The sequence below is a fragment of the Anabrus simplex genome, chromosome 1 (assembly GCF_040414725.1).
Source record: "Anabrus simplex isolate iqAnaSimp1 chromosome 1, ASM4041472v1, whole genome shotgun sequence".
NCBI classification, from domain to species: Eukaryota; Metazoa; Arthropoda; class Insecta; order Orthoptera; family Tettigoniidae; genus Anabrus; species Anabrus simplex.
This window is the reverse complement of record NC_090265.1, coordinates 622,548,180-622,570,797: the sequence shown is the minus strand read 5'-3', so window position 1 is coordinate 622,570,797 and position 22,618 is coordinate 622,548,180. Positions and strand designations below refer to the sequence as shown.

General features: G+C 42.1%; 1 protein-coding gene across 1 annotated transcript in view; it reads right to left on the bottom strand.

The window, feature by feature from the left end:
- LOC136882316 (popeye domain-containing 2) overlaps positions 1-22,618 on the bottom strand; it is a 154,920-nt gene that overhangs the window by 20,413 nt on the left and 111,889 nt on the right. The window contains exon 10 of the mRNA XM_068229162.1: positions 11,591-11,743. Coding sequence (XP_068085263.1) covers positions 11,591-11,743 — 153 coding nt within the window. The remainder of the gene's footprint in view (positions 1-11,590; positions 11,744-22,618) is intronic.

The following is a 22,618-nucleotide window of genomic DNA, read 5'->3' as shown; positions in this document are numbered from 1 at the left end:
CCTCCAGCCAATCATCGGATAGCATTCATGAATTCTCAGAATTACACCATGCAATCTCCCGCAATTATTAACTTTTTATAAGTTTTATGATATAGTAAGGCTCCTAAATTCCACCTTATTCTCAATTGATAACTCACTCCCTTCTATCAGTTTAATCCACGGAGTTAACCTCGCTGGTGCTTCTTACAATACGAAGTTGTCGCCTTGCTTTGGTCAAGTGAATTTTTCCATTGGTCCACCTAAACCACGTGACCGGGAAGGCTCATTTTTTTCTTCCAGTGCCAACCCTGCGTTCAGCTCCCGCTAGTACATGGAGATACCCCTACGTCATTTCTCAGAAATTTGCACCCAGCTCTCTGCGCTGTCGCCACTACCTATTCTGCTCGGGGCTATGAAAACCTTCCGCAACTTGTCAACAACTCGTGCCTTTCTCTTCCCCCTTCGTCACAATTTCTGAGAATTCTAATTCTGCCGTTCATTGTGTTTGTTAATCTCAGCGGAGACAATAGTCTGTGCATGTTTCACCATACCATCTCGGCCTGGCCTGCTCTTACTGTATGTAAAGTACGATCTTCTCGCTTCTGAAAATGAAATATATATTCCTCCATAAATAATTACAATTGCATGACGCTTATCACACCCCCACCAGGGCGCAATATATAAGAAAATATAGAGGTCCCATGATACTGCCTTGAGGGACGCCCTCTTAAATTTTCTGTGGCCGGTTCTTTGTATGGAATTAGACGAGTTTTATGACCGGATATCTTTCTTATCGCCAACCCTGAAGAGCCCGACAGATATTGATATGATATTGAATATGATCGAATATTCAGTTTTAAACCGTGCTTACTGCCTATAGAGGAGAAGATAAAAATATGAGATAGGGTAGTTATATGAGATATAGAAGTTCTGGTTCCTGGGCGTCAGTGAGATGTATCGCACTACCCGGGGAACTACGTGCTAGAGGTCTATAACCATGTGTTGCAGCCGGCATCCTGTCTTGAGAATCAGTATTGTGAGCGTGTTATTGTCTTCGGAGCAATCAAAAGGTTTTGTAATGCAGAGTTCATGTGCTTTATTCATGATTTGAATTTGACATTTCTCTGCAACCACATAAGGTACGCTAAACTACATTAAATACAGTATTATAACATATTTGTGGCATTCTTTGTGAGTTTCTGTGGTTAATTGAAATGGTCAATTGGTAGCAATATGAGACACGAAGATGATTTTCTTATTCGTGTGGCTATTTATAGCCGAGTGCAGCCCTTGTAAGGCAGACCCTCCGATGAGGGTGGGCGGCATCTGCCATGTGTAAGTAACTGCGTGTTATTGTGGTGGAGGATAGTGTTATGTGTGGTGTGTGAGTTACAGGGATGTTGGGGTAGCATAAACACCCAGCCCCCGGGTCAATGGAATGAACCAATGAAGGTTAAAATCCCCGACCTGGCCGGGGATCGAACCCGGGACCCTCTGAACCGAAGGTCAGTACGGTGACCAATCAGCCAACGAGTCGGACATGAATATGGTTGTAATATGAGACTGTTCCATGTATCTACCATGTATTGAAAATTTGTAGTTTTTGTGATTGTGTTTCTATTGGTTTGTATTTAAATATTACAGGTACCTACAGCAAAGTTTTATAGAGCAAGTAGATAAATTTATTCCCGACTACTCAATCATTATTACACCTCTGCCTCAGTACAAAACACAACACCGTCCACTACAAGTAGTTCTACAAGTGGTTCCGTCATCCCTCGCGATATCTTGCCGGCCCCTGCGGTTAAAGCAAGACAATCAAATCGTGGACGGAAAGCAAGCAAATCGTAGACCCTATACAATAACATCTTCTCCCTACAAAAACAACTTGGTTCGTCCTGCATCAAAAGCACCTATAAACTCATCTAAAAGATTCAAGTTAAGAGATCACGCATGAGAAGATTGTACACACCTTTGATGAATTATCACACGATGTCCCTATCTCTATCACAGGTGCAAACGATGAATTAATCTCGGATGACTTAAGCCAGCTACGTCCAGGTTCTCAAGATGCTCGCTGTATGTTTTGTGACGGCAGGTTTTCTGATGGCTGCAGGGGAGAACTGTGGGCCCATTGCCACTTATGTAAGATATGGACTCACAGTGATTGTGCAGGCTCAGATAAAAAAATTAACAGTTGCTTTCCGTCGCATCAATACAGATAAGTCTTATGGAGACGATGGGACATGAATGGGCAAGAGGTGGGAAGGAAGCGGCCGTGGCCTTAATTAAGCTACAGCCTGGTGTGTAAACGGGAAACCACAGAAAACCATCTTCAGGACTGCCAACAGTGAGGTTCGAACCCACTATCTCCAAAAGACTGGATACTTAAGCGGTAGCTATCTAACCCAGAGAATGAAAACTCTGTGTGTGATTACTCGTGTCCTAATCCTGAGGTCAAAGCAAGAGGAATGAATCAATTATTACTGATGTGCATTTGGGACAATCGTCTAGGTGGCAGATTCCCTGTCTGTTGTTTTCCTAGACTTTTCTAAATAATTAGCTGCCTCTGTGGATCCGTGGTAGAGTGTCGGCCTCCGAATCCCAAGATAGCGGGTTCAAACCCGGCAGAGGTAGTCGGATTTTTGAAGTCCATTCGACACTCCATGTCGTACGATGTCGGCATGTAAAAGATCTCTGGTGATACATTTGGTATTTACCCGACGAAATTAATTCAATCTCAGCCATAGACGCCCAAGAGAGATCCGGTTTACTCTGTCTGCCATCTAGCGGACCTAGAGTAAAACGGAACGCCGAAATTGACGAGCAGACAGCCAGATGGCGTCAAATCGAAATGTCTGCACACGGTAGCTGAGGCCATACGATTATTATTATTATTATTATTATTATTATTATTATTATTATTATTATTATTATTATTATTATTATTATATTTATTCTTAAATAATTGCAAAGAAACTGGAAATAGCTACCGTAGCCGCGCGGCATGGCGCTATTGTATAACTCGATGACGTCATACTGGGATAAGACCATTATTACTAGGTAAAATGGATGTTCCTCTATTGAACGCTATTTTCACTAGTGTTGTCTAGAAGCTATTTTGATATTAAAACCTCCATGTGTCTGTAATACTCACTAGACCGAGTACGGTTCGGAAACTATAGATATATCCTACGTCAATAAGGTCCGATTCCTTGGATGAATGGTCAACGTAATTATCTTCGGTTCAAAGGGTATGGATTCGATTCCCGGCTGGGGCTGGGATTTTAAACTTCATCGGTTAATTCCTCTGACTAAGGGGCTCTGTCTGTCTGTCTGTCTGTCTGTCTGTGTGTGTGTGTCATCTTCAACATAACTCAAGTAGGCTCCCATCCTCATCGTTGCGCAGGCTGCCGATGGGCGTCAACTTGAAGACCTGCACCAGACCTTTCCGCAAGCCATACACCAAAAAGGTCAATAAGTACACTAGTTGAAGGATTCATTTGCAGGGTTGTTATTTCAGCAAATCGAATCTTCATTCCTCTACTTAACATTGTCCGGAGCATCAAAAACATCACATTCAACTGAAAAGGTAACTTTCTTCCAATCAGACTATATCAAGGTATCGATTACATTGGAGCGCTTGAACTTATTTTGGATAAGCACATGGAGATTGTAATAATAATATTATGTGACTATTGCTAGCTTGATGCAGATCTTGTAGAGCAGGCCCTCCGACGAGGGTGGGAGGTATCTGCTGTGTTAGTGTAGTCAAAATTAGTGTTGTGAGTAGTGTATAAGTTGCAGGAACGCTGGGGACGGCTCAAACACCAAATCACCGAAACATCTAAGATTAAAATACCTGAAACTAGCAGGATATAGAACCCAGCGCCCCCGAGGACTGAAGGTCAAGACACCGACCACTCAGCTATGAAGCCGGACATGTTAATAATAATAATCTTATCCGGTTTTTGGAGACGTCGAGGAGCCAGAATTTTGCATAATTTTCTATTACGTCCTGCTAAATCTATCGCTTTTAAACTGGCGTATTTGAGCAACTTGGACCCAGTTGAGGCCAAACCCACCAAACTGAGCTGGGAAAGCTATAACGTTGTACGTCTTAGCTAGTCAAACTGGCACAGGAACTCTGATAACAAGCATCACTAGGGATTTGGAGGTCGTTATCTGTGTTGTCGGCTCATATAAGCGTTTGGTAAACGTTTGCATTGATAATAAAAGTATAGGCACTTCAAAAGGATGAACTAGCTAAGTTGCAGCACGTAGAACTGTTGTTACAAACGAATTTTGTTGATGAACTGAAAATGAATCAAGAACCAGTTAGTATTTCCCTTCAAATCGGGGCTAGTGGCTCAGACAGGGTTTCTGAGCACGAGTTGGTTGAGTCGATCGGATGGAGAGGACGAAGTTCAAATACGCCAGCCTCATGTCGGTAGATTTACTGCCACGTAAAAGAATTCCCACGGAACAACATTTCTGGCACCTTAGTGTCCCCAAAAACCATAAAAGTAGTTATTGGGACGTAAGACCATTATTTTGCTTTTTGCTTTTAGTTTTATTTTCTCTACATCGTTTCGGCCGTCTATGGACCACGTTTGACAATCTTTGCGGTATTTTTAGCCTTCTCTGCCTTCACTCTCTACCAGTATATTTCCATTCTTCCTCCTACTATCTTCTTCCGTTCTTCTGTATAGTACCTCCCTTGGCTCACCAGTGTTTCCTCAGTCTCCTGGAAACCACGGAACGTTTGGACGAGTTGTATAAATCGATTTTTGTTCATGATGTAATCTTCCGGAAGCCCCGTCTTCGTCAAGTCCATCCTCACAATTCTAGAAACCATTTCAGCTGTGTCTTCCTCTTCCTGAAGAATTCATTAGTCTGTTACTATCCATCCTCAACAACTGTTCATAGAACTCTAACCTTCTCTTCCTTCTGTTCCTTGTTAGATATGGGTCTCCTCATTCCATTCTTTTACATTTGAACCTAGAAATTTTCTTAACATTTTTTTTCTTTTCCTCTTTTCCGAATGTCTTCAATGATTTTTTTTTACAATTTGGTTAAAGTCGCACCGGCACAAATAGGTCTTATGGCGACGGCGACGATGGGATAGGAAAGGCCTAGGAGTGGGAAGGAAGCGGCCGTGGCCTTAATTGAGGTACAGACAAAGTAGTTGCATGGGGTGAAAATGGGAAACCACGAAAACTATATTCAGGTCTGCGGACAGTGGGATTTGAACCCACTATCTCCCAGATACAAGCTCACAGCTGCACGCCCCTAACCGCACGGCCAACTCGTCCGTTATTATTATTATTATTATTATTATTATTATTATTATTATTATTATTATTATTATTATTATTATTATTATTATTCATCGTTAGGGCCACTAAGGACCACGAGATCTCAACTGTTTGTCTTCTTGTGAGCCCACAAGGTTTTTCATCCTTTCGGAGTGTGCTGTCTTACATGCGTCAGAATGGACATGCTTCAGTCGAGTTGGAACTACTTCTTGGTGAAGCTGTCTAAGTTTGTATTTGTATTAAGTTTGAATTTTTCGGATAACACTCCTTTCCTTAATTGCCATTGCACGGAGATATAGTTTTATATTATTGAGTCTTTTTCTCACAAAATCTAATGAAAATGAAAACCTACAACCTGTTTTCCAGTCTTTGACCGGGTCAGGGTTGTAATGAATGAACCATATAGGCTATTATTACAATGGGGTCGCCACTCCCAAGTTGATCATTAATGACTGATAAATGACCGAGCTCGATAGCTGCAGTCGCTTAAGTGCGGTCAGTATCCAGTATTCGGGAGATAGTAGGTTCGAACCCCACTGTCGGCAGCCCTGAAAATGGTTTTCCGTGGTTTCCCATTTTCACTCCAGGCAAATGCTGGGGCTGTACCTTAATTAAGGCCACGGCCGCTTCCTTCCCACTCCTAGCCCTTCCCTGTCCCATCGTCGCCACAAGACCTGCCTGTGTCGGTGCGACGTAAAGCAACTAGCAAAAAAATGACTGATAAATGCTATGAAATGTTAATGCAGAGTGTTGCTGGAATGAAAGAAGACAGGGAAAACCGGAGTACCCGGAGAAAAACCTGTCCCGCCTCCACTTTGTCCAGCACAAACCTCACATGGAGTGACCAGGATTCTAACCACGGCATCCAGCGGTGAGAGGCCGACGCGCTGCCGTCTGAGCCACGGACGCTCACAAAATCTAATATGTTTTTAAAAACAAAATAATACTTTTATAGTTATTACAATTTTTTACGAAACTTTTAACTCCCTACATACCACACGTGGCATACGGATACTGATGTAGTAACATACTACTGCCCTTCAGGCTTAATGATACATTTTTGTTATGGTCATTCTGCCGTATGTTCGTACGTGTTTTGCAGTTATTTGTCAATATGTACATTATAACCACTACTGCAGTCCCATAGCCTTGTGTGTGGTACCTGTCCAACGCACCGCCATCTCGTGCTGAGTCCATGTACCATGAGTGTTGTTACACTACATGGGGCTTGTTGTTTCACACAGACTGAAAAACAGTACATATCTGAGCATTAATCTTATATTTATTATCGTTACATAGACAATGATACGATTATGTACCTGATTTTACTTTATAATTTTTACTTACAGGTTGCCTTACGTTTTCGTAGCCTGCTTGCAACTCAAGGAGGATGTTCTCGTTCTGATGCTGTACTTGCTCCAATTTACGCTGACATGGTAAGTGTACTCATTTTATGGAAATTCAGAGTAAAATTCCTCGACTGAATTGTTTATTCTATGATGACCTTGCGTAGATGAAATGAAGATATCAGCTAATAAACTAATACCTAGCAATACTCTTAACTTCTTCTTCTTCCACTTTTTCCCACACCCTGGCGGAGTCGCGGATGTGAATAGTATCACAAATGTGGAGTTGGCTCAGTTTCTTTTGCAGCTAGATACCTTTCCTGACGTCAACCCTATCTGGAGAGGATATTCACGATTGCATACCGAGCAAGTTCGCTACGAGGTTTGGTTCACGTATCTGTGTGCTTGCATTTGGGAGATGGTGAGTTCAACCCTCATTATTTGCAGCCCTACAGATAGTTTTCTGTGGTTTCCCATTTTTGCAAGGCAAATGCTTGCTGTGTGTTAATTAAGGCCATGGTCGATTCCTCTCCAATCCCATAGTCGGTGCGACGTAAAACCCATAGCAAAATAATTACTATTGAGTATTGCTGTAGTGATGTGTATCCGGACAAACACAAACAGTTTCTTCCTGATTAATAGGAATTATCCAAATGCAGCTGCTGGCTGGGAATGGAACCTAAGACCCTCCAGACCTAAGGGCTAGATTATTATCATGCAGCCAAGGGGCCGAAGCAGCTACACACTTGATAATTGCAGCAATTATGAAAATACGAAACTGAAAGCAGAAAAAACCGAGCGAATGGCTGAGCGGTTTGAGTCTAAAGCTGTCAGCTTGCATTCGGAAGATAGGGGGTTTGAACCCCTTCGTCAGCAGCCCTGAAGATGGTTTTCCATAGTTTCCAATTTCACACCAGCCTACCTTAATTAAGGCTACGACCGCTTCCTTCCCACTCGAAGTTCTTCCCAATCCCATCGTCACCATATGATCTATCTGTGTTGGTGCGACATAAAGCAAACTGTAAAAGAAAATAACGATTGTACATTTGGTGACATGCAACATTTACGTCTAGACATTCCCGCTTTGGGCATTCAGACTAATGGACCTTTTTTACATGTATCAACGAAGTTTCCAATGGACGGAAAGAACCTGGAACATGTTTTCCTCATCGACATTTTCACCAGGACATAGTGACTCTGAAACGAGTAAACTCTGCCCATAGATGGTCGTAACGATGGTTTATTCATTGTTATACCAATATCTGCCAAGAACTTAATGAACATTCTTTGTTAGGTTGTATGCAAGAGGAGGCCATCTGATCTTAATCTTATCGGAATAGACGAAGCACTAATCAGTCAAGGTAACTGAGGCTGAGTGTTGAGACGAACCATCAAAGATGTAATCAAGACGTGTGATACATGTCAAAGGACAAAATATAGCTCTTTCTACAGCTAATTCAATCAGAATTTATATGATAGATTTTGGTAACAAGATTTTAAAGATGTAATCTAGTCGGCTCTAAATGTTACTGTCGACACTATTTTCAGTATATCTGAACTCTTATTTCGTCTAATACACTGCGCGAAGTTTCAGTTTGAGTCTCGGCTACCGATAAGGTGTTTATTTTTCTCCTTTCTGGATTCTAATTACTTGATCACTTCGGAATTACGCTAGATATTGGCGTAATCTTTTAAAATCCGCTTGATGTAGTGATTCTTCAGCTTAGTCTTCTTTCTCCTATATATGACAGTTTCTTCTTCGTAGATAGTTCCGTTGCAGTAAAAAAAATTTATTGTTCATCTGTCTATCTTTTAACAATCCCAAAAGCATTCTATTTTTTTCCTCGTCACGGCCGCACGGATTCTACCGGTCCGTATATTCAACTCCAGGACCATGACCTATGTGCATTGCCAAATTAGTATTTGTTTTTTCGATGTATTACGGCTTCTTTGACTTTCTGTGCCCGTATTTTATTATTATGATAACCACGGCTCGTTTGATTCATTATGTCCGTATATTTTTTTTTAATGTATAGCCCAATCAAGTCGATCTTCTCGCGTGCATGGAAACTTCAAATGCCGTATGACCTCGTTTATCTCGTTATCAGGCCGATGAAACTGTATAGTGTACACTGTCTTACATTCATGCAGATCTGCGAACTAATATATAGAACATGGATGTGGATATTTTCAGTGTAATCATCCACACTATGACCTAAAAATATACCATTGTAACTCAAAAAATCACGAGGGTTGATTCAGAAGTAAAACCTATCATTGGATTATCATAGGCCGATAATCGGGAGTAGGGGCACGGTACCTCGAAAATTCGTTGAGTTCTGGAAGACATTCCACCTGCCAAAATCTTCATTTAATGACATTGCATTTTATGCCTTAAAATCGTCATGAGTGTTTTAAGAAACCGTCTTCGGTACTTTTCTATAAAATTCAGTATATTTTTATTTATTTTTCCATTACACTATATTTGCTGGTACTGTATTAAGTATACTTTGTCTTCTAGGCAACCTCTAAATTGAATAAGCGTTACTATGTAATCAATATACACAGGCGGAAAAAATATACATATACCAAGAAGGGGTTGTACTAGATTAACGAACGTTGGTAGGCGTGTTTATACATCGGAAAGATGATGTTGATGCAAATTTCCCGCAAATCGCATTAGCGTGGCACTTTGACGTTGCACATCAGTTTTGCTTTAAATAAGGGTTGTAGTGTGCGAGAGCGTTAGTTACCTGTGAGATTTGACGGAGTGACTGTGAGTGAGTCAGGAATGCCTTTACGACGATGAAAAGGCCAGTATCAACAGCTCACTGCGGTTGAACGTGGCCTTATAACAGGGCAACGTGAAGGTGAATTTTCCTACCGCGTTATTGCAGAACGACTTTGCAGGAATGTCTCCACTGTGCATGCGTGGTGGTCACGAGAAGGTACGCTCGCAAGAAAACCTGGCTCAGGACATCTCCGTGGCACCACCGGGAGGGAAGACCGCCATATTCGGCGTATGCCTGTGGCGCAGCGGATTGCGACTGCAGCAGCAATTCGAGTGGCAGTTGGCACCACAGTGACGCAACGAAATGTTCGAAATGGGTTACTTGAAGGACAGCTCCGAGCCACACGCCCTGCGCCGTGCATTCCACTTACCCCAACCCACCGCCGTCTGCGACTTCAGTGATGTCAAGCGAGAGCTCATTGGAAGATGGAGTGGAGGTCCGTTGTGTTTTACGATGGAAGCCGGTTCTACCTTGGTGCCAGTGTGTTGATTAGGAGGAGGGCAGGTGATCACCTGCATTCCACCCGTTCGCGGCGTCGACACACTGGACCTGCACCAGAAGTTCTGGTCTGGGGAGAAATGTCCTATGACAGCAGGAACACTCTCGTGGTTATCCCACGCACCCTGACTGCAGAAGTGAAGGTCCGTCTGGTGATTCGACCTGTTGTGCTGCCATTCATGAATAGCATCCTCGGGGGTATTTTTCAACAGGATAAAGCACGCCCCCATGCCACTGTTGTAACCCAACGTGCTCTACAAAGTGTCGACATGTTGTCTTGGCCTGCTCGATCCCCGATCTGCTCCAATCGAGCACGTATGGGATATCATTGGACGACAACTCAGCGTCATTCACAACCGGCATTAACCGTCCCTGTATTGACCGACCAAGTGCAACTTCATCCCACAAGCTGACTTCCGGAACCTGTACGACACAATGCATGCACGTTTTCATTCCTGCATTCAACAGTCAGGCGATGACACCAATTATTAATGGACCAGCATGACACATTTTGCGATGGATTTTCCTGCGTGGATATTAACCTGCAGTCTTATATCTTCAATCAATTAAATATATTACCTCGACAAACAGATTGCCAAAACTTTCCTTATTCTACATTCCTTATTTCATGGGGTTTGGATATTTTTTTCCGTCAGTGTATAAGAACTATTTTTATCCTCTCAAAAAAGCACACTCCGGTTAACATGGTTGAAGAATTGTCAAGAATTTCAAAAATATCCAGGGGTGTCTGAAAGAATTTGAAACGCAATGCGGCGACGATTGACCTTTGTTCCTTCCATTAATTGCGGGCTGAAGCCAGTTAGGCTTACGACAGATTTACGACTTTATGGTCTCAAAGTGCTTTATATATCATTATTCTCCCATACCACTGTCAAGGCTCGCCTAACCACAAGCAAAAATAGGAGCATACCTGACTGAAAACCAGTAACCGTCATTATTTAGAAATCATCAGCAAAATTATCCGCACTGCCATACAGTTTGTATCCGCCAGGACACTAACTTCGCGGATATCCGCATCTGTGAAGGGCTCTAGTTAGGGGTAGTAGGTGATCATCTTATTGGTCCATATATTTTACCCCCAAGAAAACTCAATGCACGGAATTACCTTCGGTTTCTCCGGCATCACCCTCCAGGATTGCCTACATCCGGGTACAAGGACGACACTTAGAACTACGACTAAGTACACTGTACAGTAATTGTAATAGCGTATGTAACTGTAAGTAAGACTGTTTTCTTGTTCATTAGAAAAACTGCACTTCTACCAAAGTGTTTATTAAGTTTTCTTAATGTTGTACTGGTACCTTTCTCTAACTAGGATGACGTTTACAAACAATCAAATTGGTGGTGGTTGGTAACCACAACTTCTAAATTATCTCGGCTCGTTTGCGGTGCCATTTTTACTACGATTTTTTTTTTTCTTCTAGTATCGTGTACTTTCAACTGTTCCAATTTGCTCTATTAATTATGATACACCTTGTATATTATACGTCTGGCGTTGGCACATTTTAGCGAAACAAACAATCGTTGCCATGTCTTCTGAATCAACCCTTGCATAATTCAAAACTGACCATTAGTTCATGCAAGATATGTCATGCAGTGGTATATTTAGAAAAGCTGGATAATGTAACTCACTAACCTTTTTGTTCATGGCGTACAGCTTGGTGGTGATGTCTCGAGCGATGAGCGTGGTGAGGACAGTAGCCAAGTACGTCTCCTTCACGAACAGGTACTCGAGTGAAGAACGTTGCCAGTATAAGTACCGACAAGAAGTGGCTGCGATGATGGACACCTGTGATCAGTAAACAAACACTAGCATTATGTGGGGATTGTATAATGACTTAAAGCCTCCGTGGCTCAGGCGGCCTTTCACCGCTGGGTTCCGTGGTTTAAATCCCGATCACTGCATGTGAGATTTGTGTTAGTCTAAGCCACGACCTCTCAGGGTGCACGCACCGGTGCAAGGTGCAAAATACGACTTCACTGGGTTGATCAGAGTGCAGACCCCCACTCCTGGATTTTAAGCGTTCTCTCTCTCTCTCTCTCTTTCCCTACGCCTATCTCCCCCTTCCTCACTTGCTCTGCAACGCTCCGCCATCCGAGCAGAGTTGAGCCGAGCTTAAACGAGTCACTCCGAGACAAAACGCTGGTGCGAAACGAGCCGAGTCGGGCCGATGCACGGTGCACAGAACCTCTGCGCCTCGGTTTGCACACGTGAGATTTTAGGCGTATGAGAGACCCTGAACTAAGAGGAGGCGGGACAGAATTTTCTCCGGGTACTCCAGTTTCCCCTGTCACCTTTCATTCCAGCAGCACTATCCAATATCATTTCATTTCATCTGTCAGTCATTAATTATTGTCCCATAGGAGTGTGACAGACTCCGGCAGCCGGCACAGTTCCTACCCTCGCCGCTAGATGAGGGCTTCATTTATTCCATTCCTGATCCGGTCGAATGACTGGAAACAGGCTGTGGGTGAAGTTTTTATACTGCACTGTATAATAAGGCGTATGTTTGTATCTACGTAAGGCGTGGTGCAATTGGATTCCCAGCTCCCAGTGTTTCAACGAAAACTGCGCCCGACTCCTTGGCTGTATGGTCAGTGTAGTGCTCTTCGGTTCAGAGGTCCCCGGTTTCGATTCCCGGCCGGATCATAGAATTTAATCTTAAATAGTTAATTCCCATGGCTCGGGAACTAGATGTTTGTGATGTACAAAATATCTCTGCAACTCACACAACACTATCCTCCACTACAATAACATGCAGTTTTCTACACACGGCAGATGCCACGCACACTCTTCGGAGGGTCACCTTGCAAGGGCTGCACCAGGCTAGAAATAGCCACACTAAATATTTATTATTATTAACAACGAAAACTGCGCTCGGCATTTTCAAAGTTTCAGTCTCTTCGAGAGTCAGTAGTGGACTGAAGCTAAAACTGTGCACTCTCAATATGCAGTCCCCTGTGGGTGGGGCTGGCAGAATAACACCCATGGATCCCCTACGTATCATAAGAGAAGGCTAAAAGGGGATAAAAGGGGCCACGGGGGCTCTTAACTTGGGAGCGTGTGTTGGCGACCATGAAGCCCTTAGGTGAGTCCTGACATTCCTTCCTCATATTTGTGCTAGGCTCCTCACTGTCATCTATTCTATCCGACCTCCCTTGGTCAACTCTTGTTCATTTCAGACCCTGACGATATTAGGTCACGAAGGGTAGGGGTCTTTCATTTTCACGCCCTTCGTGGTTCTTGTCTTTCTTTGGCCAATACCTTCGTTTTTCGAAGTGTTGGACCCCTTCTATTTATTTTCCTCTGATTAGTGTTAAGAGAGGTTGGTTGCCCAGTTGTATTTTCTCTTAAAACAATAATAATCGCCACCACCACCTTCCAATATACAGTGTGAGTCATTTTGACGAATGTCATGACGGTCATCTTTGTAGGAGTAGAAGACAGATTGTGCAAGCAGCAATACATGGTTATAGACATGATATGGGCTTTTGGGCTTATACCGTGTCAAGAATACAAGGTGGAACACTTTACGTTTCGCAGAGAATTTTGTTCTGCCTCCTGCTCATCCTACACCGTCTCAAACCATTATTATCCTCTGGTTTTCTCCACATACTTTCTTTCCATTCTTCAGCTCTGTTCTGTTCTATCCTGCTGTATTTCGTCACATTTTATTTTATTTTAGTTTCTATTGATTTCTTCTACTACATTCATGCCTGATTCGTCTGATATCCTCTCTGTTACTTCTCTCGCACACAATGTGTAATAGAACATCTTAATTGGAGCTTAATGATGTCATCAGCTCCCGCTTGGAGCGCTGTGCTAGCACACAGCGAGCCATCTGGTGACGAATGAGCGTACTACTACAACTCCAACGGTAAAGCATTCTTAAATTCAAACCCTCATTATTGTAGAAGTCCTCCTCGTGAACAGTCGAGATTTTCTTGTGAAGACGCGGAGCAAAGTTCTCTGGGGAACGTAAAGAGTTTCACCGTGTTTTCTTGACACGGCATAGCCCAAAAGCCCATGTCTACAAGTACGGGCGTGACAGCATCAATATTAACAAATACATGGTTGTAAAAATGTTCAGAAACATCTGAACAGGCAGGCAGAATGACCGTGCTTGTAACGACAGCGAACGCATGACCTGCAGTGAGAGTGGAGTAGGCAGCGGTAGGAAACGCCTACACTGACTACAGCAGAACAGGCGTATGTGGTAGATGCTCTGTTGTGTCCATCGCCAGCTACTTTACGGTCGTTGCTTCATACTATCTCCATGGCAACTCGCAAAACTCACCGGAGGATGGGTAAGTCATCAAATAACGGTGATAATCACTCATGAGTGCTGAAAATCCCACGACCCTACAGCCCTTATCGGCCTTGGCCAACCAAGCGACCGCTGCTCAGCCCGAAGACATGCAGATTATGAGATGACGCATGGTCAGTGCGACGAATCCTCGCGGCCCTTATTCCTGGTTTTCTAAACCTGGCACCAATGTTGCCAGCGTCCGGCTCCATGGCTAATTGTTTAGCGTGCTGACCTTTGGTCAAAGGGTCCCGGGTTCGATTCCCAGCAGGGTCGGGAATTTTAACTATAATTTTAGTTAATTCCGCTGGAATGGGGGCTGGGCGTATGTGTCATCTGCACCATCATTTCATCCTCATCACGACGCGCAGGTCACCTACGGGTGTCAGATCAAAAGACCTACACCTGGCGAGCCGAAAGTGTCCTCGGACACTCCCGGCACTAAATGCCATACGCCATTTCAGTATTGCCAGCGCCAGAAATAACAAGACCGAGCGAGTGGTCGTGTGGTTTGCGCCATGTAGCTGTCAGCTTGCATTCGGGAGACAGTGGGTTTGAACCCCACTGTCGGCAGCCCTGAAGATGATTTTCCGTGGTTTCCCATTTTCACACTAGCCTGTACCTTGATTTAGGCCACGTCCTGTTCCTTCCCGCTCCTAACGCTTCCGTATCCCATCGTCGCCGTAACATCTATGTGTGTCGGTGCGACGTAGAACAAATTCTAAAAAAGAAAGCTATAAAAAAGAAATAGTTCGCCTCTGTGGTGTATCAGAACATACACCGTTGGCAACGAGCAGCACGTATGATTTACCACAGTCTACAGTCGCAACAGTTCGTAACTTCTGACTGTCCGGCTCAATGGCTAAATGGTTAGCATGCTGGCCTTTGGTCACAGGGATCCCAGGTTCGATTCCCGGCAGAGTAGGGAATTTTAACCACAATTGGTTAATTTCGCTGGCACGGGGGCTGGGTGTATGTGTCGTCTTCATCATCATTTCATCCTCATCACGACGCGCAGGTCGCCTACGGGAGTTAAATCAAAAGACCTGCATCTGGCAAGCCGAACTTATCCTCGGACACTCCCGACACTAAAAGCCATACGCCATTCTTTTTTTTTTTTTTTTTTTTTTTACTCATTCCTCCCTGACAGCCGTAATAAAGAGAACCAGTCACATTACGAGCTACCAGACTGTGATCCTCTTAATATTTTTACAATTCATAAGCCCTCAATAAAGTTACAAAGAACGCTGCTATCACAAAGCAAGCGTATTTACTGTATACTAATAGGCCTACAGCATCTTATATTCATATTTATTCATATGAAAAATGAAAACCGGGTCAGGGATGGAACGAATGAAGCCCCCATCGTGCATCAAGAATAGGAATTGTGCCGTCTGCCGAAGCCTGTCGCACTCCTCTGGGGCAATGATTAATGACTGACAGATGAAATGAAATTATATTGGAGAGTGTTGCTGGAATGAATGAAAGATGACAGGGAAAACCGAAGTACCCGAAGGAAAACCTGTCTGGCCTGTGCTTTGTCCAGCACAAATCTCACATGGAGTGACCGGGATTTGAACCGCGGAACCCAGCGGTGAGAGACCGACGCGCTGCCGCCTGAGCGACGGAGGCTTCACATATTTATTCATAAAACACATCAATTTTCAAGCATGGATCTGACGAACTTCGACCTCATTTTCTCGGCAACTGGCTCAAAAATAATTCGTCTCTACGTCCTTATGGCATACATAGAGGCATGATTTTATGCATTAACCCATTTGCCTACAATGACGCGAACAACCGTAATCGTGTAGTATTTCAATAGCGGATGCATTTGTGCCTATCTCAATTTATTTCCATTTTTATCATGAAGATTAATATTACCACGGGCAGCACTTGTTCTGTCACAAGCTCGATTATTATCCGGAGACCATTTATGTACTCTTTTCATGATGGGTCATCCTGTTCATGGAATCAATGTTAGTAGTGCGAAAGTAAACATAGCGAAGGAAGGGAAAAGTTAGTTCATTTCTTCTTAAAACAAAAGGTGATAATAGCACAAGGGCATCTGATAATACATTGGATAATCGTGGACAATGCGTTGTTATCTAAGGTGAAAGAGCTATCATTCTACCCAGTGTGAGACTGTGTACGAAAGTTTACAATAAACTAAAATATTATTTATGGTAGGGAGGTAAAATGTAACTCAAGATGCTGTTCTATGACTGAAACACACTTTAAAGAGATATCCACCGGGCGAGTTGGCCGTGCGTGTAGAGGCGCGCGGCTGTGAGCTTGCATCCGGGAGATAGTAGGTTCGAATCCCACTATCGGCAGCCCTGAAAATGGTTTTCCGTGGTTTCCCATTTTCACACCAGGCAAATGCTGGGGCTGTACCTTAATTAAGGCCACGGCCGCTTCCTTCCAACTCCTAGGCCTTTCCTATCCCATCGTCGCCATAAGACCTATCTGTGTCGGTGCGACGTAAAGCCCCTAGCAAAAAAAAAAAAAAAAAGATATCCAAAGGATTCATAAAGTAAAATTTAAATAAGCAACCTAAGTCTAATAAGCTTTGAAATAACTGTATGCCAGTGGGTTAATTTATCTACGATTTCGTGAGAACGAAACAAATTTTCGCGCCATTCCGTGAAACGGGCCATGCCCCATCGCTTGAATTTCGCTGTAATAATTTCGCAAAATGTTTCATAAAAAGTCTTGTTTGTGTTATTTGTGAATTATTTACGTGGAAGTTAGCTGTTTAAAGAGAAATAATATTGATAATAAGTCATTATTCCTTATGTAATCTTGGTTAGAACTTGATTAGGGTACTTTGCCCTTTCACCCTACATGACCTTAGGTGATACCTTTGGGTAACATGTAGGCTACTTACTATCACGCTATCTTATAGATGGGCTATGTAGCGAAAGGAAATGTAAAGCAAGTCGCAGGAAAAACCCTATATCGCCATACCATTAAGAGATTTCCTAGAATAATATTGAAATGAAATGGCGTGTGGCCTTTACAGAGGCCTGGTGCAGATCTCTCTTGATTTGACTCCCGTAGGCGACCTGCGCGTGGTAATGAGGATGAAATGATGATGAAGACGGCACATACACCCAGTCCCCGTGCCAGCGAAATTAACCAATTATTGTTAAAATTCCAGACCCTGCCGGAAATCGAACCCGGGACCCCTGTGACCAAAGGCCAGCACGCTAACAATTTAGCCATGGAGCCAGGCAGAAGAAGAATATTAAAACGAACAGATTCTTGTGTCGAACTGAGAAATGCTTGTTCTGTCTTCTTTATTTTCACATATGTAATATTGAAATACAATTTCAAGCTCATTATATTCCATGAATTTCGCTGCAGTTTCACACTTTTCGCAAATTAAGTAAATTTCGCTTTAAAGTGGCTTTGTCGCTTTAATTCGCAAAAGCGAAATTACTCATTTCTTAACCAGAATTATATGATTCGTTAAAATATCTCAAAATCACTTCAAAATATTTTTGTCGCGTTTTATCGTTGACTAGCGAATGTACCCGTGCTTCGCTACGGTATTCTACATTGTATTCGAATATCGAAGTAAATAGTGTACATGCAGTAAATAAGATAGTTTTAAAATTGCATGTCTCTTAGCGTTATCCGAGAAAGAGCATGGGGAGGTCCCCGTACGTTTCCAATGTAAAGTGTTTGTTACGGATTTGTGATATAACGGCAGGCTCACTTGCCTACTGGCATTCACAATCAGGTTGGGAAGTTTACATTATAATTGCAGGCCCCATTGCCTACTATGCGGACAGAATCGATTTGGGGAGTTTTCGTTAAAATGGCAGCCCCCTTTCCTACCTCCAGACAGATTACAGTTTTTATTATAATGGCAGGCAATTACCCTACTATCACTCGAAATTGAGTTGTGCAGTTATCATTATAATGACAGGCCCCTTTTCCTACTGCCAGCCAGCGTACTGCCAGTCACACCAAGTTGGTGAGTTTCCATCAAAATAGCAGGCCACTATGCCTAATGCCAGTCACATTTTAGATGAGTACATTTCTTTATAATGGCGGGCACCCTTGCCTACTGCCAAACACAATCGGGTAGGGGAGTTTTAAACAAAACTGCATGCTCACTTACCTTCTGCAAGTCAAATCGAGAAGGGAACTATTCATTACAATTGTAGGCCTTCCTTACTAATGACAGTTACACAGGAGTTGGAGAAGGAACCCTTTCCTACTGCCAGTCAAAGTCGGTGTGGGGAGTACTGATTACAATAGCAGACCGACCCTTTCTCGATCGCTAAATCGACATCAGTGAATATACTGTATATAGATCGACATACGAAAGTATATGCGTGTTTACAATATTGAAGACCTTCATTTACAGATTAACTGCTACTAAACGTACGTCATATCGACAAAGGATTATACCATAAGACACGCCGGATTTAGTGGCCTAAATGGCTGGTCCAATGATATGTCATCTATTCTTGGGTCATATTTAGAAACGTGGAACAGGGTAAAGGTTTTGTAAGATCATCTCACATTACATTACTTTTCGGATAATAATGTGACAGCTACATACGTAGCATTTGGCTCACAAATGGCTACTGAGTGGGCCAATTTTCGTGAAGAGTTTGATGATTCTGTATTTCATATAAGTAATTGAAAGTATGAATAATGCATGTGAAAATTCCAAATTGACTTAACATCGATTAATAGAGAAAAATCAAACGTAAAAGGGATACAGATACGGCATAAAGTCATAAGACCAAGGTTGTAGATCATTCCAAATTGAACGGAGATTGTGCAATCCGTTACGTGATAGGAATTTCCGAAGGTCTGCACCATCATTAAAATTGCCTGCATATTTCGATATTCTTCGGGGATAAAAAATGAAAAATTTAATGATATAGGATTTTTCATTCGTTACAGGCTAAAACGTATAATTTTGTCAAATTTCAATTATCTTCTTATTCTTCTGGCAGATTATGCCACAATGTGGATTTTGGGCGAGGCGGGTAAAAATTAGGACTTTCAGGAAATCAAAAATTATGGAGATTGTTATTATTACCCCTTAAACGGAAAGCTGTACGAAAATTTCGCCAAAATAGTCAGTGTAGAGGTACACAGTCGTTACGATTTGATTTATATAGATAAGGAATCTGCTCCATGTAAAACACCTTTTGGGCTATGTCCGCTGGACTTAACCTGCAAAAGTGACCATTCATGATATCTCCCTTATTAATCCTCCTGACGAAAAAATGCACATGAAAAAAAAAGGTTTAGAGGTGGAATTCCATCAGGTTTGGTCGATTTCCAGTCAGGTTGGTCTTGTTCTGTATATATTGTGGAAGAGTAAAATCACCATTTCGGTTCCTTATAAACCGCCAGTCCATTCCGGAACATGAAATGTTATTTACGTTTAAAACCTACCTTTGGACAGGTGGATGCTAAATATAAATTTTGTTTCGAATGTCTTCAGTAGTTTTCAAGTTGTAAGGAATACGCTTTACACGCACCCGCTCGTGAGTTAAGTCCGATGGGACTTGTACAGAAAAACGGTCCTTTAATGATATCTCCCTTATTGATCCTCGTATCGAAATGATGCACATGAGAAAAAAAGGTTTAGACATTAATTTCTACCAAGGTAGGTAGACTTCCATAAACTTTTGTTGTGTATATTTTTTGGAAGTGCAAAATCACTGTTTCGGTTTCGTATAAACCCCCAGTTAGTTCAGGGATTTAGAAACAATATTTGCCCTGAAACCTATCAAGGACAGGTGTATTCTAAATACGAATCTTGGTGGAAATGCATCCAGTAGTTTCTAGCATTCACGTACATACGGCGTAATTAAGGAAAAATAATACAGTTAAGAATGTTGAAACTAATAGAAAATGGATTATAAATGAGGACAGTCGGATAACGACAAATAAATAAATGCCGTGAGTTATGGATATAATAAAGCGCTAACAGAGGAGAAATTTAGGTTCAGTGATTCTTAGGTAAACAAATATGAAGATGACTAATGGTGTTATTACTTAATCTATTCGAGGGCGGTTATAACCTCCAACGATATTCCGCCAATATCCCGCAGATGAGCCGATTGATGCCTCTCTTGCCATCTACCCAAGGAACAACCACGAATTTAAAAGCATGATGAGGAAAATGGCAATACGTTACTTCCCTACTGGCATGCAGTCAGAGACGTTGCCATGGTAACCTGTAGGTTCGTTGTCGGTCTGTCGGTCACTAAATGCAGAGCATGATACCAGCAGAAAATTGTAAATTTCTCCGTCATGTGAAGAGTAAGGTAAATTATGAACATAACGAAAGTTGTTTATAATGAAGAGACGTTTCACGTACGGTAAACGAAGTTTACAGAAAATCAATAGTATAAGAGAAAATAGAGGAAAACCACTGTGGTTTTCCTATAAACACCCCGTCTATTCAAAGATTTTAAAATTATATGCATATCGGAACCTTTCCTGGGATGAGTATACTCTAAATATGAAGTTTGGCTGAGATCTATCCAGCCGTTTCGACGTGATGGTGGGAAAACCACTCTGGTTTTCCTATAAACCCCCCGTCTATTCAAGGATTTTAAAATGATATGCATATCTAAACCTTCCCCGGGATTAGTATACTCTAAATACAATGTTTGGTTGAGATCCATCCAGCCGTTTCGACGTGATGGTGGAAAAACCATTCTGATTTTCCTATAAACCCCCCATATATTCAAATATTTTAAAATGATATGCATATAGAAAACTTCCCCGCGATGAGTATCCTCTAAATATGAAGTTTGGTTGAGATCTATCCAGCCGTTTCGACGTGATGGTGGGAAAACCACTCTGGTTTTCCTATAAACCCCCCGTCTATTCAAGGATTTTAAAATGATATGCATATCTAAACCTTCCCCGGGATTAGTATACTCTAAATACAATGTTTGGTTGAGATCCATCCAGCCGTTTCGACGTGATGGTGGAAAAACCATTCTGATTTTCCTATAAACCCCCCATATATTCAAATATTTTAAAATGATATGCATATGGAAAACTTCCCCGCGATGAGTATCCTCTAAATATGAAGTTTGGTTGAGATCTATCCAGCCGTTTCGACGTGATGGTGGAAAAACCATTCTGGTTTTCCTATAAACCCCCTGTCTATTCAAGGATTTTAAAATGATATGCATATCAAAACCTTCTCCGGGATGAGTATACCCTAAATATGAAGTTTGGTTGAGATCTATCCAGCCGTTTCGACGTGATGGTGGAACAGACAAACAGACAGACAAACAGAAACAATTTTATTTATATAGATTTTTACACTCGTTCTTCACCCCCTTTCCATCCCCGCCCAAAGGAGTCCTATGAGTGCCTTACACAACAGTATATTTTTTTCCCAGATATTAAGTCTTATTTGTACCTATTTTGGTTGACAGCTATGCCCAAACGTACATGCATAATCTCACTGCTCTAGAATCCTGGAGCTGACGTTGCCATGGTTACGGCAGTTCATTTCTTTATCCGATTCCTAGAGCAGGGGTAGTGTGGTGCCAATATCTCCGTAACGGTTGGTTTTAGGGCCTTAAAACATGGTTTTCGGGCCCGTAGGGCTTACCGAGTTTTGTTCTTTGCGTCAAGAGGATTAAATTGAGCTTTGTCTCGTCCTTATACGACAAATTCGATATTTTGCCTATAATAGTATAAGAGAAAATGGAGGAAATCCGTTTTTCCTATAAAACCCCCGTCTTTTCAAAGATTTTAAAATGATATGCATATCGAAACCTTCCCCGGGGTCAGTATACTCTAAATATGAAGTTTGGTTGAGATCTATCCAGCCGTTTCGACGTGATGGTGGAACAGACAAACAGACAGACAAACAGACAAACAGAAACAATTTTATTTATATAGATGACGGATAAGCATGAGCACGTTGAAAAGTGCAGACTTCCACTTCGAGATTCATATCTCCTAAACGGTTTATGATATTAAGAAACGGTTTGCGCCATCAGACGCCTCATTTATTGCTCTAAATGTTTGTTGCTAAACCATATCCTCGTATGTCCCATATTAAGGGGGTAAATTGAGTTCAAATTTTAAATAGGGTGAAATTTGGGTGCATTATTAACATTTTACATTACATTTTGCCTACTTATGTATAAGCTAGAATCATGAAATTTGGTACACATATGTCCCTTAATCGTGCCAATGTGCGCACCTAACGTGATGATCCTATCATTCTTATAAGTGTGTCAAACAATGAAATATACTTGTAAAAATCACCAAATTTACGAACAATCCAGAAATACGGCCAAATTTAACGTATAAGGGAGAGAGATACGACAAAATGTCACAGG